Below are 18,574 nucleotides of genomic sequence, written 5' to 3'. Positions count from 1 at the left end.
AAGTTAAATACTCTTTCCTAAGGAGACCTTATAAAACTGTGAGACAGAAGTAACAAATTTGACAATATCGCTAGCATCCCAGAAGATTGGTTTGAATCATCATATAACACTTTACCAACACAATTCACTCTACTGTGATGTGATCTTGGGAGGATGTATTGTAAAGCAATCTCACATCAGTAGTGAGACGGATTGTGGTGCTTTTCTTAGAGGTTAAACACCCTTCCTTAGTGAGACCCTTTAAAACCGTGAAGACTAGAATTGCTAAAACGGACAATATCACTAGTTGTCTAGAAGGCTGGTCCGCATCTTTTTAAAACATAATATAATTTTTGTTGATGTGGTAGATTATAAATGATGATCATATATTCTAAATGATAAACACGCTTGGTTGTTGGTTTATGAGGAGCTATTTGTGCATTTACTTTTCTTAATTGACCCTACTTATCAATGGTATTTGATAATCCCCCTCAGGGTCGGCCCTAAGTTTTGGAGAGAGAAACAACCCTTCTGACTTGATGGTAATTTTGGGCGAGAGTTCGGGGAAGGATACATGGATTATTTTTTAGTAAAACAAGGGGTAAAGAAGTACTTTCGTTGAGTGGGTTTTTTGTGAAATAATATTCAAGATTGGGTCTTGATTTCTAATACCACCCATATTTTGGGCTTAACAATTACGGGCCCTAGAAAACCAACGGGTGTCTTAAAGAAATTGGGAAGTCTAATACCATTGACCAAAGTCCAAGTTAGATTAGTTTTTGGCCTGCCTATAGATATACTAAGAGCATCTCCAATTCTAGTCTGTTTTAGGCCGAAAAAACCATTTTTTCACCTAAAATTATTGGCCTCAGCTTAGCCTCTAAAATTCAGCTCCAGCCCCAGCCTCTCTTGAGGCCGAAAATTTGAATTTGAAATTTCTCAATTTACTAATAAAATTCAATTAAAAAAACATCGATTACAACTAATATTTGATTAAAAATTTAAAACTACTTAAATACGACTAAACAACACTAGAAAAATTAATTAAAAATAACTAGAAGGGGGTTCTTGGGTCTCGTGGTGCACCGTTGAACCAAGCGTCTCGCGCCGCTAAAAGCATTCGTTGAGCATGTTCGTCGAGAGACCTAATATCAATCTTCATTAAGTTCATCCCATATTGTCGGTTCGCCAACTCCGTTTGCACCCGTAGAAAATCTTGTTGCACCTTTAGGGTCTCTTGTTGAACCCGTACTGCTTCACTCAAACTTGTTGATCTTTGTTGGGATTCTTCATCTCTTTTTTCCCAATATCCCTCATTGGGAGTTTTTGAAGCGGTAGAATGTGTGGATGGTTCGCCAACTCTTGCATTTGCTTTGGCTTGTTTACGGCCAATTGGTCTTTCTTCCGATGGATTGGTATTAGAATCTCTTTTGCCGGATGTTGACTCTCTTGGCATGTCTGCCATCCACTTGTTGTGTGTCATCAAAATTTTGTAAGCATGTAGGAACCTAAACCCTTTACCTTGATGATTTTTTTTATACAATTCGATAGCTCTTTGTAACTGAAATAAACAAAATATATATAAGTGTATATTATGAATGAAGTGAAAAGATAGAAAAAAGAAATTAAAAAGTTAGAAACAATTACCCGGTCATAATCGTTTTCTCCGCTTTTTGGAACTTTATTTATTATCCTCAAAGTCGATATAAAACTTTGACATTCCGAGCTTATCTCACTGAAACGAGATTTACAACTTCTAAGTGTGCGTTGAAACTTTGCACTCGCATTATATTCATCCGATATTTTTTGCCAAAATACTTTATATTTTTGGCTATTTCTGACAACCGCATCAAATGTGATTCTCAAATAACAATTAGCAAGTAAAATATCTTCATCCGGCTTATACGGTTCTCGTTTAGTTATCTTTGTCGAAGTCGTCCCTCCTTGCACGCAAGAATCCTCACATACTTCATAATCATCAACTCCTAATTGAGCCGACGGGTAAGTAGAATTAGGGGACAACATTTCCATATAACTTTGGTTATCGAATTCGTTGATGTCTAATAGATCCATTGACGAACAAATGAAAAGATCAAAAAAAAAAATTGAAAGAAAGAGAGATAGAAATGAAATGGAGAAGATGGAAGTTGCAAGAATGAGAGAAAGAAAGTGAGAGATGATAATGGGTCCAACCCCTATTTGTAGGGGTTGGATCCATTTCTAGCCGTTGGAGCAAATCCAACGGCTAGGGAAATTCCCCAAGTGACCATTGGGGCCCCAACGGTCACTTGGGGCCTCCCTTCAGTCGCCCCTAACATCAGGGGCAACTGAAGAAGGAGTCCCAGCTTCCGCTCCAGCCTCCAAGCTGGTGGGCTTGGAGCGACTGGCTGAGGTCAAAATTATGGCCTCAGCCTGGCTGGGGCTCGACATGCTCTAAGAGCCTATAGTAAAGTAATTTCCACGTCAAAATGGATAAGATTGTATCAGAAGGGTATTTCGTGTAAATTAGGTAACATTTCAGGAAATTTGCTGTAATTTTGCCACAAGAGACAATCTTGCCTTCCCTTATACACCACCTTCTCTCTCTCTCACTACTAACCACAACGAAAAGTCTAATTCTCTCTCCTCTCTCTTTGGTGTAACAGAAACAATTTTTTTTTTTTTTATCATCAGCATTTTCCGATCAATCAGATAATCGGATTCACCATTCAACCTTCTAATTCATCCGATCGATCTCATATTCTGATCATGTTTGTTTCATTTGATTTGTAAGTCTTCTCTCTCTCTCTCTCTATATCAAATTGTCATCGATATCTAGTTCTTAGGGTTTCGATTGATTGTTTTTCAATTTTGATTCTGCACAAATTGTAAATAGATCATATTTTCTTTCAATTTTTCTACGAGGTTTAAGCGTTCTAAGTTGATTAACCTATTAATCCCAAAATGTTGGACATTTATTTGTTTAGTTTCGGTTGATTGTGTGAATTTGATATTTATCTGTGAAATCAAGTTAGTTTTAATTTGTGAATTTTATATTGATATGACTAATTTCTGGTTCTGGTAGTACGTTCTAGGTTCTGTTCAAAGGAAAAGGTATATATCTGAAGGTCATTTTAATTGGATGATGATATGAAAGGATGTCTTAATCAAACGTTTTTTATGACCTCGAATTAGTACCAAGAGAAAACCAAATTTTCTTTTCTTTTTTGAGTCAAAAGCATTAGATGGATAATTTAGGTTTTGTGAATTGCTAGGAGAAAAGTTGACACCAAAAATCGCTGTAAGCGCTAATATCTAGATATTCAAATGTCTTATTGGCCCTTTAATGTATCTCTATTAATAGAAGAATTTTTCAAGTTTCAATAAGATTTAAAGTAAGCTTCGCTTATCCTTTTTTATGTAAAGATAGTACTTAGTGCTAAGATGAAATGAAAACTATCGTTGTGATCTTTGGCAACTAATAAACGAGCACAAAAACATAAGAACTGTTATTTATTTTATGTGTGCAGTTAATTTGATGATAATTACTGAGGGTAAAAAGAAGTTTGTCAAGTTCGGCCAAAAATATGATTATATGCAGTTTATTTGAAGTTTCGTGCAAGCAAACACCATGAGTTTTTCGGTTTTTATAAGTTCTTATATTGTTTTCACTAATATTAATATTTTGTGCTATCCAAAAATGAGAAGCTTCAGCTTCATTAAATTCTATCTTTTGAGGAAAATCTTCTGAGACCTATTCATTTCACTCTATGTATTGACAGATTAGTTCCAGTTTTTGGTATCTGGAATCCAATATGAGAGGATCAGGCACGTGTTATGTTTGGGATTTTCTACGGACTAACTTGAATATTTTGCTTACGGGAGCTCTACCAGAGTTGTTGGAGATTCCCCTGGTTGATAGTAGATGATATTAGTTGGTTGCAGCTTATAGCGGCTGCATTTAAGCATGTCGATCAGCTTCTCTGGTATGCTTAATTGCTCATACTTGGAAAAGTGGACTTCCTACAACATCTTCTACTTCATGCTACACTTAAGCAGTGATTTCAACTTACAAGCAAGTAAAAGGCATTATATTGCCAGTATAAAGGCCCCCATCTGGAGGTTGCTAGAAGTTCATTGAGATAGCACAATTCATTGGTTACAATTTTAATAATGGAAAGGTAATTCCATCTAGCTGAAATTTCTCATAGACTCATATACTTCAATTTGCTTGTGTCACGTACTTCTTCTGTGTAACAGTCTGTACTCTATTTCAGATATAAAGTTTTGACAGAGGTTGGAGACGGAACATGTGGAAGTGTCTATAAGGCACTCAGTTTGGAAACAAATGAGACAGTAAGGAACTACCCTCCTGCATCTCAGACACAATTTAATAATTTCTAGTCTTCAATTACGATGAAGAGAAAGTTAATATGTTACATCTTGCAGTGGTTAATATGTTGTTATCTGTAATAACCAGATTGAAACTTGCTTTTACATTATTGTAGGTAGCAGTTAAGAAAATGAAGAGAAAGTTCTACTTTTGGGAAGAATGTATGAATCTGAGGGAAGTAAAGGTATCTTTAAGCGTTTCCATTCCGATGTATTACCTTGTTATTATCAGTAATGTGATGCAGCTAACATTTAAAATTGTACTCAAGAGGTTGACCTTTTGTTTGCAGTCCCTCCGTGAGTTGAATCACCCTAACATTATCAAGCTAAAAGAGATTGTTCAACAAAACAATGAGCTCTTCTTTATCTTTGAATACATGGTGAGGAACTGAGGATCCTAATATTCTTCTCCCTTCATATGCAAAACTTTGTACTATCTGCTAAATTCTAATCTTATTTTGCACATTAGAGTCCTTTTATGTGAAAAATACTGCTTGCACGTGTCTTATTTTGTTTACTGCCTGTGTAGTAAGAACCCCGGAGTTTTCATTAATATTAATTGCAAATCATTATTAAAATTCTTGTGGTGCTCCTTCGGTTATTCACCTCACGTTTTTTGCAACTTGCGGCATTCAATTGCATAATGTCGTTTTATGTTGAAGTTAAATCTTTAGAACTGTAAGGCTAAAATACACATTTTGCTTGAACCTGTATCTCGTTGTTAGATGCTTGGTTTTGATTGCTTGTGGAATATGTGTATCTAGGAATTGAATCTATACGAACTAATGAGGAAACGGCAGAACCCTTTTCCAGAAGCAGAGATACGAAATCTTATGTCTCAAGTGTTGCAAGGACTTGCGCATATGCATTCAAATGGATATTTCCATCGGGATCTAAAACCCGGTAATAAGAAGAATCTGTATTGGTCTTTGGCTTATCAATAAAATTTTAATTTTGCTGTTGTTTAAGAAAGCACAATTGAAATACAAAATACTAATATACTAAATGATGGAAATTCCTTTCTGCCTTTCCAGAGAATTTGATGGTGACAGGTAAGATCATAAAAATTGCTGATTTTGGTTTGGCAAGAGAAGTAACATCAAAGCCTCCATATACTGACTACGTTTCAACACGATGGTGAGTCTATATCGACTGGTGTCGTAATTCTTCTCCAAGGCCTTTATTGTTTATCCAAGGAAATGTGGTTTGCTATTCAGCATCCACTTGTTTAGATGTTAAGCGTTATATGATATTTGATTCTGACGTTGTCTAGGTACCGAGCACCTGAAGTCTTGCTGCGATCTTCATCTTATACTCCTGCAATTGGTATGACATTGGATTGCCTTTATCAAGACAACTTGTTAAGCGGCATATCATCAATCTCAAATATATACTGTAATTTGCCTTTCGTAATTAAAAAAACAAGAATGTGTTTAAAGAATTTTACAAATATGTGTGTGGTCAACGGTCACCCAAGCCTTCACGATATCGAAAAACTAAATTCTACTTCACTATGTGGAAAATATGCATGTGCAACTTTTTGATTTGTCTAATCTCTTCATGGACTTAATATCTGTCATTGATCTAGTCTCAATGTTATCAGAGTTAAGGATTTTGTTCTACAGTGAGCGGACTGCCCGCTGTTTTGTGATATATTTCGTTAATAACACAGTTACGCTTTTCTTTCGGGTAAACATATGATGAAAGCTTTTCGGGATTTCGTTTTCTGCCTAATTAGAGGACTGCTTGTCAAATGTCTTGCAGATATGTGGGCCATTGGTGCCATAATGGCTGAGCTATTCACATTGTACCCCATCTTCCCAGGGGAAAGGTAAAATATAATTTTTCAGTCTTATGTTAATCCCCTAGCAAGAAAAAATATCGATAACTTCATTTTTCACTAAAGTTTCTATTGATCATATTGAGCTTTTGACTTACGCGTTGCACATTTACAGATTGAACATTGAGTTGTGGAATTAAGAAATATCTAGACATGGCTTAGATGTTCCTTAGAATCAATAGGTTTATTTGAAAGCAGAAGTTAATGATCGTATGCTCATATTATAGGCTGCTTGTTTGTTTTTATTTACTACATTAATTTGACACGTGTACAAAGATAATGGCGATTTAGTCAAATTACTAGTTAAGTAAATCAAAACATGTGTGGATGGTAATATTCCAGAAAATCACATGGACTTGCATCCTGAACTTCAGATAACAGGCTGATATTTTTGTCTATTCTCAATAGAAGATAATATGATTTTGCATTGTGACTTATCAATGTTTCATATGCTTGGACCATGAAATATTTGTAGAAGGATTCATTTGAGTGTGTTTATCGCGGACTTATAACACTTCAACAGATTCATAAAATATTTTGAAGTGATAAAGTTTAGTTGAACCTCCAATAACTAATTTTCTTTCTTTAAATAATTATTGTAAATGAGCTACATTTACGTCTATTGCTTTCTGTGACATCGTCAACCATCTCTAAATGCCTCGACCTCTTTGGTGTCTAACTTGTTGACTCGTGAGCAGCGAAATTGATCAACTTTACAAAATATCCTGTGTTCTCGGTGCGCCTGATTGGTCAATGTTGCATGAAGGAATGAGCCTTTCACAGTTGTCCAATATTAGTTTTTCAGAGGTATGATATCAGCTTCCACAATTTTGATCTCCCTGCATGTGTAGTGATCACGCTTTTGATTGGATTATTCATATACTGGTGATGTTCTTATCTTGTTACTTTCTCTCTCGTGTAGATTGTGCCTGCTAATCTTTCAGATATTATGCCCTATGCTAGCTTGGAAGCCATTGATTTGATCATGGTGGGTGATGTTTCTATTTTCGTGTTGAAAATATAATTTTATTTGGTTATGACTTACGACACCTAATATGGGTGGGTTATTGTAGCAACTATGCTCCTGGGACCCACAAAAGAGACCAACGGCGGAGCAAGCACTGCAGCATCCCTTCTTTCATGTAATGTACTTTCCTATTCAAGTTCGCAGTTCTCTAGGTACAATTTGCTCTACTAACTCTATTGATGGAACAGGAGGGTATTTGCGTTCCTCGTCCACTGAAGGATCCTCCCAAGTCCAAGGCAAATCATACAGGTGAATTCCTTATAAGTGAATTATTTAATGTACCTCAGATGATTTGCTTTCAGTAAAGAGTACTTTTGCAGAAAATAAGTTTTCCTCTTTATCTCGACTCAGGACGACAGCCAAAGCTTGAGTTGAGTCTATGGGACTTCAGTACTGAACCGGATGACTGTTTTCTCAGCTTGACGTTGGCATTAAAGCCTAGTGTTTCTGACTTAGGTAAACTCGATCTGCGCGGTCTAGCTATATATGGTTGTCATTTCATTTAGGATGATATTAAATTTCTTTCTGTTTTATCACATGAGGCTCAAAACCACTTGGGTATTATACATCAGAGATTATACTAACAAATAATTACTGAGTAAATAAATTTAGTTAGTAATAATTTATGCGAAAGCAAGTTTCCGAAAAATCATCAAGTTGTGGTCCTCTTCAATGTGCGAGCTTCACGAAACTCCTCTCCGGTGATTTAAATTGATCGATTATGGAATAAGCACCATTTTTAAGCAAGATAATTGATTGTGCATGATGAAATTATATTGAAGTTACTGAATGGTCGCGCCTACAAGAGAATAATGTAGCGGCCATCTTAGTGCATCATAAGAACTGATTTTTGAAGTTCTAGTTTCACTACTCTTTGTGTTCCTTTATAAAGGCTATATTCTTGTTGTTTCTACCCTACATTATTACTTTCGCACGCTCATATTTGAGATCCTGGGGCTGTGAAGAACTTGATTCTATTTCATCTAGACACATCGGTTTTCATGACTTCTTCTTCTAGATTATCTAAACATCTCTCTCCGGAGGTAGAAACAGTGACCCACGCAACTTTGGCACTTCCGCTGCTAGTCCCCTAGACTGATATTTTGGGCTGTCTAACATATCTAAGGTGACTATATTCCTTGAACATTTCAGTATATAATCATTTATTGCTTTATCTGCAGAAATGGATCATCACATACCTCAAAATGAAAGAGAGGTGAGTTCATTGTGCACTGTCCAAGCTATACTTATATATCTATTTAAATTATGGTTGGAGAAAAAAATTCTTGTGAGTTCTGAATATATCTTGCTCCATACGTTTTGAAATGTTAAAATTCTTAATGCAGAATCTGTTATTCTCCTCCGCTTTTCAACATCATTCAGATCATTCAGGTAACAGCTTCGTCTATTCAGTGTCTGAACATCTCTCTCTCCCCCTGTAAATTCTGAGCACCAAGTTTGAAACTATTATGACTAAAAAGATAGAACTAGGCTATTCATTAGATATTTATAATAGTAAATACCACTTGTTCCTTGTTTCCCTTGTGACGGGTTCTCCGACTTGTTTTTCTTTCAGAGTGGTGGCCTCTAATATCTCCAAATCAAAGACAAAATGATGTATCGGCCTTGCCATCTTCATATATGATGAATAGGTAAAATTCTTTCAGCTTCAGTCTCATGATCATCATGTTTTACAAGGTTACTCGACTTCTCATTTCTGGTTGATAAGTGGAAGAACACCATGATAGAAAACTCATGTTCCAGTTCTGTTGCTATTTGGAACAAGTCCGCAAAATTGCTGTGGTGTATAAAGTCCCTTAATTCACTGGGTTGTCATTTATTGACCCGGGATACATCTAATGACCGAATTGTGGTCTCCATCGGATTGATCCCAAACTCCATTAACATGGGGTGTCACTATTTCGTTCGGTTATCAAGCTATATTCATTTTGTTCATGTCTTGTATCTGCCACACAAATGTATGGCATTGTATTCATTGTCGGCGGCGCAACCATGTTTTTTTGTTGAATAATTTGAATTAATATGTGCAGCCATGTTCCATACCCAACAGTAGAGTTCCCTCAATCCGGAGGAGGATTCACTATGTCATCTGTGCAGCCCAATAACATCTTGGACCGACAATTAATGGCGTGCTCCTCCTCACCTTACCATGAGGGTCATTTCTTCCATTAAATGGATGAGTTTATCATCTCATCTAATCCCAGATCAGTCGTAATAAAGATTTGTTTATTCTCTGTACAGTGATCATTTGTTCTTGAAATGGTTAAAAAATGGCAACTGTTCCAATTAGTTATGTATTTGGAAGAATGATATTGACAAAATTTTACTTGTCTCATATTTTGAAACATGTATTCAGGCTAAATTGTTAAGCATATATTCCGATAAGTTCTTTCTATTCTTTCAACAAAAAAAAAGATAAGTTATTTCCATTAGTTAGTAGCCCATCTAATTTGGTGGAATAGAGAGAGCTTGGCCGGGCTTTGAGATAGCTCAGGACTTAATTTGGTTCTTTCTATTCTTTCAACAAAAAAAAAGATAAGTTATTTCCATTAGTTAGTAGCCCATCTAATTTGGTGGAATAGAGAGAGCTTGGCCGGGCTTTGAGATAGCTCATGACTTAATTTGGTGGATACTATGTATCGGGTACAACCACAGTACTTACCAACTCCTCTCAAAGTTAAGCTGGTAATCATGTAACGATTGTTCAAACTCATTATTTAACCTCTCCCCTCTCTATCCACTCAGAGCCAAGTCCAACTTAATTCAGTTCCAACCTCAGTCTGTTGAGGTCTTAAATTTGAATTTGAAATTTTCCAATTTACTTAATAAGTTCGATTAAACAACATTGGTTACAACTAATAATTGATTTAAAATTTTAATCTACTTAAATAAGACTAAACAACAATAGAAAAAGTAAAAATTTCTAGAAGGGGTGTATTTGGTCCAGTGGTTGACCGTTCAACCAAGCTTCTTGCATTGCCTTAAGCATTCGTGCACCATGTTCGTCGAGAGACTTAGGATCAATCTTCATTAAGTCCATCCCATATTTTCGGTTCTTGTTTTCTGTATCTAGTTGTAGAGCCTCTTGTTGAATCCGTATAGTTTCTTTCATTGATGTTACGCTCCGTTGCGATTCTTGATGTCTCTTTTTCCAATATTCCTCCATCAAACTATTGACCTCTTTGTTTTTAGAAGAACCAACATTACAAGAACGCTTTCGTGTAACATTCTTTTTCATTTCTTCTAACATTCTGAGATCATCATCATCCCTTTCTGCATCCCATATGTTTTCTTCAAACATCATGTTCAATAAAGTAAATTGATGATTCATTGTAGAGAAAGATAGAGGGTATAGAAAAAAGAATATGAAAGATGAAGTACACCAAGTTTGTAGAGAAAGAAGAAGATAGAGTTTGATGTGAATTTGTAGAAAAAGAGAGTTGTATTTATAGATAAAGAGAGTTTGTAGAGAAATTTAATATAGTTGTTGGGGTTGGTAGAGATGAGGAAAATTCAAAATTCAAAGTTCAAATTCAAAACTAAGGCTGGAATAGAGGCTGAGACTGGAGCTGAATTTTTAGGACTGGAGCTGAATTTTTAGGACGGAGCTGAGGCCGAAAATTTTGAGTGAAAAATTGATTTGCTGGGCCTACTTCCTCTACTGAAAGTTATAACCCTGAAGAAAAATATTCGGAAACCCTAGTTTCAAATCTTGTCTGACTTTCTTGTTCGATTATCACCACCAAATTTCAGTTCCGCGCGTTTTCTCTGTCTAACCAGCTCTCTCTCTTTCTCTTTCTAAACTTTTTTGTTGATCTTGAAGTTCTTAGTGTGTTGATGGACTGTTGTACCTCATTTAAAAGAATCCCCGATGCTTTTCCCATTCTGGTGAAGTTCCAAAACCATCACAAGATTTTCCCCAAGTTCCATTTTTTCTCCAATTCGTCTCGCAAATTTACCTTTTCTTCTCAGGTTTGCTTTCAATCTATTGCTGTTTAATTTCGACTAGTTTCATACCCAAAATTTACAATTTCAGCTAGATATCAAAAATTTGGTATTTAATCATTAATTGTCAAACTTAGATTTTCAGGGCACAAATTTGATTAGAATTCTGAGTGACAGATCAATTGAGCTGATCTATTTGTGTTATTTTGTGTTTTTAGGGTATCCTTAAGATATGTGGTGGTGGTGTTGAAGGTCATAATAAGAGGAAGGTTCAACCATTTGTAATTTCATCTGCAAGAGCAGATTCTAGTCCTTGTAATTTCATTGCTATTGATACCCCCCTTGAACCTAGGTCATCAGCTGGCAAGTTTTTAAGCAATATATTGCTGAATCATCCTCATCTGTTCCAGTTCGCAGTAGCTGAGCAACTCGACGAATTGGTTGATGAAAGAGATGGGGCAGTTGCACGTAAAGACCGAAGCTTGGGTTCTCCAGAATCTTGCCTTCACAGGTTTGTTTTCTTAAATTTTTCGGTTTCCTTTCTCCTATGCCTAAATGTCACTTATAGATCTAGCAGGCTTTAAATGAATTCACTTGTGGGTTTTCGGTTAACTTTTCATAGTTTTTAATGGTTCTTAAAAGGGAGATTTTGACATTGAGCGAACCCCCACGTTAATACCAATATTAGGACCACACCCTGTTCTTCTATGAAACATCGAATATATGAGCAAATTTTATTAGTCCCGTTAAGTGGCCTCGTCTTAGTGGTGCATGATGAGAACACCCTCCCTCTTTACTTATTATTTCCTCTTCATTTTTCACAAATAAAACCTTAATTTCTCAAGCTTCTTCCCCAAATTCATACTCCATTGTCAAAGGTCTAAGCTGCCAATAAATCCGATCATTCTGAGAATTGATCCTCTTGGTCTTTTGCCAAATGCACCACAATGGATTGGAAGGATCTTCGTGTTATGAACTGGATATCAAACTTTTGTTCTGAAGCAGGGACCTACATTAGACCGGTACCCCTTACATCTGAATTAAACCAGATCCCATGTGAGAAGAGTGAACATATTTTAGTTTGTTTCCAACTAAATATGCAGTCCAGTAATTCATCAGAATTCAAGTCTCATCGCGAGAAGAGTCCAACTTGGACAAAAGTGGGGTTTATGTCCAACAATATAATATATCTAGGGCATTTTTCCTCATTGCTAATTGGTTTAAGTTGGATGGCAACAAACTTACATGATATTATAGCTAGCCCCCTAGGGCCATACACAATAATCCCAACAGTCACACAAGTTCGACATCGTTGAAACAAAAGGCGTCTTTTAGGTTTGGATGTTTAAAAAGTTAACATGGTATTATAGCTAGGCTAACACATTATATGCCCAACAGTCACTCATGCTCCGCGTCACTGAAACAAATGCCACACGTGAAGGGACGAGTGGGAAAATTCTCACATTGACAAAGGGAAATCCACAAACTTAATACCCATGGATGTGGTTTAGTTTTGAAAAAGCTGATATTGGTCAAGCCCCAAGGGAAGGTTATGTCACGGTTGGAACAAATAACAATTGTTTTATACTCTAGAGACCATTACGCTTTAGTAACTAAACTTTTAAGCTAACATGTGTTGAATAGTATTATAACATGATAAACAGATAGTGTATCAGTGAAGTATCAGTTAATACTGAAATTCTACTTCGAAATCTTGTTCCTTGGATCTGTTTACTCTGTCATGCCCTATTCAGAAACTTTGTGTTACAAGTTCGTAAAGGTAACAAACTAAATATTCTTTTGATATTGTTGAATAACAGGAGGGTTGCCGAAATGAAGGAAATTGAGTGCCAAGTTGCCGTAGAAGATGTGATGTACATGTCAATAGTTCATAAATTCTCTGATTTAAGAGTTCCGATGGTTTCAAATATCTCGACTTGCATCAATAATGGCAGACTAAAGATATTGCCGTCAATGGAAGGCACGCTCGAGTCGTTTCACAGTTTGGAGGTTCAGGAGATGATAAAGGAGCATCTTGCCACCATCCTTGGTTGGAGGTGGAGATCTCATAAGACAGGCAACAAAATCACATACCAGACTAACAGGCTTCAACTTGGTCGAGTTTACGCAGCTTCCATCATGTATGGGTATTTCCTAAAATCTGCCTCCTTGAGACACCAAATGGAATCAAATTTAGCTTTAAACCTTCCATTTGTATTCTCCGAGACCGAGGTCTGCTCACAAGGGTTGAAGAACATCGCCTTTCTCGATCAATCTACTGATAAATTGTCAACTTTACTGTGTGAAGAATCGTATTCCATGAAAAAGATTGGCAACTTAAAGAATTACGTGTTGGGTTTTGACACAGAAACCTTGCAGAGATGTGCTAAGCTGAAATCTCAAGAGGCCGTGAATCTAATCGAGAAGCATACATGGGCACTTTTTGGGGGTGAGAAAGCATGTGAAGGCGAGACTTGCGGTGAAATTATTGTTTCGAATTCAAGCATGAAGAGGTTGGTTTTGGAAGCTGCTGCTTTTGGTTCCTTCCTCTGGGATGTAGAGGAATATGTGGATTCTGTGTACAGGTTGAAGGACACTTCTTGTGTAAATTGATGGAAGCTAGTCAGATGGAATAGGGGCTTTGGAGTTGAATGAAATCTTCTTCTATCTCTTCCTTTTGCATTGTGCAAGTAGGAGCCCGAAAGACCTCTTCAATTGAGCAATTACCTTACTGATATCTCTTCAAACCAAACCCTAGTTCCAACAATGTAAATTACTTACTGTGAGCAAATATTATAAAGAATTAGATAACTGTTCTTCACAATTCTTATTCTTCACTAATATCATAATAATTTCATTGATATTGATTAGTTATTGGATCTACCTATTGATCCATAATGGTAGTTAAATACCTACTCATCTAGCTATCTCATGGATTTCAAATTGGCCTTTTTATGTTAAAAGTGCTAATTATGAGTTTGAATTAGAAGTTGATGTGACATCTTTGACACTACATATTTTATAACTCATTTCATAAAAATCTCAGTTGAGTTTATCACAAACATTACAAAGGTGCATTACAAAGAAGCAAGAGAAATAACATGAACTGGGATCAAACAAAACCCTTTTAAATGATTCCTTAACCCACAAAATACAGAAGAAACATAAACTCTTAAATTTTAGTTTTCGAACAAAAGAAAGAACTAAAGGAATGATGAACCGTTTTGTTTCTCTTTTATCTAGTCCTTGTATTTCATTTCAGACATAAGGAAGCCGGGCATTTCAAAGGAGGATGAGAACTTCTCGACTGCTACTTTCAGATCTTCTATATCTTTGTTGTTCACTAAGCCCTTGTTGAAGTCCTTCAAGAGCTTTCCATGTTCCTTCTGAATTTTCAGAGTGATAGTCACAGCTTGGTGGAGGAACTCGGCAATCTGCTCAAAGTCCTTCTCGACCAAACCTCTTGAGGTCATGGCCGGGGTACCTGTCACACAACAATTTTCACAAAGAGAGCAATAACTTAGTAATAAACACCATCTCTACTGCATTCATTCTCCGCTTTCTATCTCTTTCTCTTTCTCTCCCTCTTACTGTGTCAACAGAATTATCCTGTTGGACAATGTTCTTGCCAATTCGAACAAATAAATGTTGCTAACTTATTCTACCAATTCGAACAGAAAATGATGCTGAAATATTCTTACCAATTCGAACACCTCCAGGAGCCAAAGCACTACTGTCTCCAAAAACTGCGTTCTTGTTAACTGTGATGTTGCACAGATCGCAAAGCTTTTCAACTTTGTTTCCTGCAATCACATATAAGAAATAGAATAAACACATGAAAAGAGGCATATGAAAAACTAAGGGGTAAAGTCAAATGAGACAGTTCGCCATTTACCAGTCAAGCCTAGAGGACGGAGATCCCATAGAACAAGATGGTTCTCAGTTCCACCAGTAACAAGCTTGTAGTCCTTGCTCATCAGGTAGTTCCCGAGGGCAACTGCATTAGCCTTTACTTGCTTGGCGTAGGCTTTGAATCCTGGACTCTTAGCTTGCTTCAAGGCTACAGCCAAAGCACCGATTTGGTGGTTGTGTGGACCACCCTGGAGAGCAGGAAAGACAGAGAAGTTGATCTTGTCTTCGAAATCATACACGGCATTCTCAGGTTGACCCTTCTTGGCGGGTTTCGGGCCCTTCCTAAAGAAGATCATACCAGCCCTGGGTCCTCTCAAACTCTTGTGGGTTGTAGTTGTGACAACATCACAGTATTCAAATGGGTTGGCAGCTTCCTACAGAAACAAAGCAAAACGACATGAGTTGATATTAGTCTGAACCTCATATGGCTGCATTCGAAAACCTGAAGTAGTTACAGAGAGAATAAACAACAGGCATACTAAACATCGACCTTGGGACAAGATCACAGCCGAACTAAGGCCATTTCAGCTACGGTGCTAAATTGACTAATTAACAAAAACAAACATCTGAAATCTGAATTGACATTCAATTCAGATTTCAGATCTGAAAAAAAAAAAAAAAACAAACAGCACCTAACTCTAAGAATTGATTAATTAGTCAAGGTGCGAAAAGAAACTCTTTCAGAGATGATACGTTTGCTCCTCAAAGGCTCAAGTCAAATATTAGACGAATATGAGACATGATAGTAACTGTGAAATAGAAAACAAACTGCAAATAACATGAATCCACCTTCCCTCGGCTAAAATAATATCTGCACCAAAACAAGATTTTGATAACCTCGTCGAATTTGGACAAAATCACTCGTGTAAATCAGAATCAGACAGTCCGCCGTTCAACGTTCAACATGTGAAACTAAATGTTCTTTTAGTATGGATCAAGTTCCAACCAAGTATCCATTAGGAGCTCGGAGCACCCTAGCTTATAATACCAAATTAATCCAATAACCTTCTCCTATTCAAGTTCACAATCACAATACTAACAAATGAAGATCTTCATTTACTCAAATTCGAAGCTAAACACATACAAAATGAACCAAGCAGGCACCAACATCTTGTTATAGAATATAAACAGATGAAACATGCAGCTTTAAAATTCAATTAAAATCCATAAAGTTGGATACAAGAAAACTAAGCAAACCAAATGCCAATATCTTCATCTTCGGAAATCTATATAGTCTGACAATGATTATTAAATCACAAAAAACACATAGATCAACAGAATCCTATTAAGGAAGAACCAAAACCCATTTCAAATAACAGATCAAATACCCAAATTACAAAATTAAAATCATGGAAGAACAAGTTGTTTGTTTGTTTGTTTTTTTACCTGAGCAGCAACAAGACCACTAATATGAGCCATATCACAAAGCAAAAGAGCACCACATTTATCAGCAACAGCCCTAAATCTAGAATAATCCCAATCTCTTGGGTAAGCACTACCACCACAAATAATCAATTTAGGTCTGAAATCCAAAGCTTTCTCTTCCAACTTATCATAATCAATATACCCAGTAGTTGAATTAACCTTATAAGGCAAACTCTCAAAGTAAATTGAAGTTGCAGAAATCTTTTTACCACCAGATGTGTAATACCCATGAGTTAAATGTCCACCAGAAGGAAGATCAAGTCCCATAATACGATCATGAGGGTTTAATAATGCTGTATATGCAGCAAAATTAGCAGGACTACCAGAATAAGGTTGAACATTAACACCCCATTTCTCAGAATCAAGATGAAATACTTCAAGAGCTCTTGAACGACATAAATTTTCAATTTCATCAATGAATTCATTACCTCCATAGTATCTGTTACCTGGAATTCCTTCAGAGTATTTGTTTGTTAAAGCACTTCCAAGTGCTTCAATAACAGCAAATGATGTGAAATTTTCAGATGCAATCAATTCAATTCCTCTACATTGTCTTCTCTTTTCTTTCTCAATCAAATCAAAGATCTCTTCATCTACTGTTTGAAGATTTGAATTACCCCAAACATTAACTGGATCCATTTTTTTTTGACAAAAACAGGGGAAGGGGAGAGAGAAGAAAGGAATAGTTTTTTAGGCTTCCTTCCAGGGGAGGAGGGGAGGAGGGGAGGAGGGGAATTGAGGGATTTGCGAATAGGAAGGTATTTGAGATTTTAAAGGGTGTTTGTGAATGTCATGGACATGACTCATAGTGATGACATTACTCTTTTTAGGTATACCCTTAGTCAATGGTCTCTATTAATCTAAACTTCTAAAAACACCAACATATTTTACAACTTACTAAAAACATTTTGATTTTGTTCTTTCAGTAGATCTGTCTAGATTTGAAGAGTCTCAAGATCTAAAGTGATTATTTAGAAATACGAAAGGATAAACATTTGACGTAAGTTTTTATGTTACAGTCTTGTGTGCACAACATTTCTATAATCTAAATGATCACGATTTTATTTTAAAGTTTCATTTAAACCTTTCATATATTTGTGGTAGTAAGGGGAGACTCGTGTTAAGGCGAGATAGGAGAGACATTCCTATTAAGGCGAGATACGATCAGTTTCCACAATTTTTTTTGCATCCACCTAGTTTTTCGTTTAAACCCAGTACGGCTTGTACAACTTCTTCTTTGTCCATGAAATGAGAAGATTATGGCTCATTTTTTTAGAACATGTGACTCTATTGTTGTAGGTGGGGCCTGGGGCCATCACCTCCAAGGACTATGATCTACTAACAACATAACTACAACATCTTTCAAGTTTCACCTTCTCAATACCATGCTCCTCAATTCATGACCTCCCACGTGGGTCACGTGACTTAAACCATTACCAATTGCATTTCATTAGTACTAATCTTGGGAGAATTATCAACTCTAGATATATTAATATTACTCTCGTATTGAATATCACGTCCGTCTTCTCACAAATAAAAAAAACTCACAATTCAAGGTTCAAGATGTCATGTTAAGATGTAAGGATTGAAGAAATTATGAAGTTTTATGACTAATCGATAGTATTATTGAGTTCGTTAACTATTAATTACCAGTGTTAGTCTATGTTTCGCCAACGTTAATAAAAAGAAATGTCGTCGTTAATTATAAATTACCAGTGTTAGTCTATGTTTCGTCAACGTTAATAAAAAGACACGTGCTTATGTTAGAACGACCGCAAGTGTACAAAAATTGATGTCATTGTGTATTTTTTTTGTTACTTTATGTTTTAGTTTTTAACATGTCATTCTTTTTTTTTTGAATTGTTCAGTGTGCCTCAAACCCTTGACCTCCTAGGTGAAAGACTATACTTCTTACCACTCCAACCAAGTGTTGTTGGCACTTCCAGCACGTCATTCATTCATCTTGTTTCTTGAATGAAACAATGAACTTTTTATTATGCACCAACCGAAGACGATTAATTAGTCATACTATTTGCCAGTTTCAAAGTACTAAC

At 36.3% G+C, this 18,574-nt stretch overlaps 3 protein-coding genes across 4 annotated transcripts; 2 read left to right on the top strand and 1 right to left on the bottom strand.

The window, feature by feature from the left end:
- The first annotated feature begins 2,523 nt into the window (after positions 1-2,523).
- Positions 2,524-9,531, top strand: MHK (Protein kinase superfamily protein). The gene is made up of 18 exons (XM_086655446.1): positions 2,524-2,747; positions 3,741-4,139; positions 4,236-4,314; positions 4,467-4,535; positions 4,641-4,730; positions 5,115-5,253; positions 5,385-5,487; positions 5,624-5,676; positions 6,115-6,181; positions 6,889-6,997; positions 7,113-7,178; positions 7,264-7,332; positions 7,406-7,466; positions 7,569-7,673; positions 8,399-8,433; positions 8,564-8,609; positions 8,794-8,869; positions 9,269-9,531. The coding sequence occupies exons 2-18, from the start codon at positions 4,132-4,134 to the stop codon at positions 9,408-9,410; spliced, it is 1,317 nt and encodes a 438-aa protein (XP_086511572.1). The 5' UTR covers positions 2,524-2,747; positions 3,741-4,131; the 3' UTR covers positions 9,411-9,531.
- Positions 9,532-10,457: 926 nt separating this feature from the next.
- LOC147568993 (UV-B-induced protein At3g17800, chloroplastic-like) lies at positions 10,458-14,007 on the top strand. Of its 2 annotated transcripts, XM_086655445.1 has the most exons (4): positions 10,458-10,952; positions 11,019-11,210; positions 11,402-11,694; positions 13,004-14,007. In XM_086655445.1, exons 2-4 carry the CDS (start codon positions 11,076-11,078, stop codon positions 13,794-13,796), a joined length of 1,221 nt encoding a protein of 406 aa, XP_086511571.1. In that variant the 5' UTR covers positions 10,458-10,952; positions 11,019-11,075; the 3' UTR covers positions 13,797-14,007. The 2 variants fall into 2 exon arrangements, with proteins under 2 accessions (XP_086511571.1, XP_086511570.1); XM_086655444.1 differs by having other exon boundaries at positions 10,555-11,210.
- A 193-nt stretch (positions 14,008-14,200) lies between these two features.
- Positions 14,201-17,559, bottom strand: LOC147568992 (serine hydroxymethyltransferase 4). Its single transcript, XM_086655443.1, has 4 exons — positions 16,482-17,559; positions 15,079-15,469; positions 14,885-14,986; positions 14,201-14,667 (listed from the first exon to the last, which is right to left on the bottom strand). The coding sequence occupies exons 1-4, from the start codon at positions 17,157-17,159 to the stop codon at positions 14,423-14,425; spliced, it is 1,416 nt and encodes a 471-aa protein (XP_086511569.1). The 5' UTR covers positions 17,160-17,559; the 3' UTR covers positions 14,201-14,422.
- Between the last annotated feature and the right edge of the window lie 1,015 nt (positions 17,560-18,574).

The sequence above is a fragment of the Eschscholzia californica genome, unplaced genomic scaffold, assembly GCF_041429995.1.
Source record: "Eschscholzia californica isolate CP2 unplaced genomic scaffold, dmEscCali1.0.p SCAF_1, whole genome shotgun sequence".
Classification (NCBI taxonomy): domain Eukaryota; kingdom Viridiplantae; phylum Streptophyta; class Magnoliopsida; order Ranunculales; family Papaveraceae; genus Eschscholzia; species Eschscholzia californica.
Note: the sequence above shows the minus strand (reverse complement) of the source record. Positions and strands in the feature narration are given on the sequence as shown.

Coding starts and splice junctions, on each gene's coding strand:
- MHK (XM_086655446.1), top strand. Junction 7,674..8,398: donor GCCTAGTGTTTCTGACTTAG/GTAAACTCGATC, acceptor CTTTATCTGCAG/AAATGGATCATCACATACCT. Junction 8,610..8,793: donor ACATCATTCAGATCATTCAG/GTAACAGCTTCG, acceptor TTTTTCTTTCAG/AGTGGTGGCCTCTAATATCT.
- LOC147568993 (XM_086655445.1), top strand. CDS start 11,076: ATGGACTGTTGTACCTCATTTAAAAGAATCCCCGATGCTTTTCCCATT. Junction 11,211..11,401: donor AATTTACCTTTTCTTCTCAG/GTTTGCTTTCAA, acceptor TTGTGTTTTTAG/GGTATCCTTAAGATATGTGG. Junction 11,695..13,003: donor CCAGAATCTTGCCTTCACAG/GTTTGTTTTCTT, acceptor GTTGAATAACAG/GAGGGTTGCCGAAATGAAGG.
- LOC147568992 (XM_086655443.1), bottom strand. CDS start 17,159: ATGGATCCAGTTAATGTTTGGGGTAATTCAAATCTTCAAACAGTAGAT. Junction 15,470..16,481: donor GTGGTCTTGTTGCTGCTCAG/GTAAAAAAACAA, acceptor TTGTTTCTGTAG/GAAGCTGCCAACCCATTTGA. Junction 14,668..14,884: donor TCCTGGAGGTGTTCGAATTG/GTAAGAATATTT, acceptor GTTGTGTGACAG/GTACCCCGGCCATGACCTCA.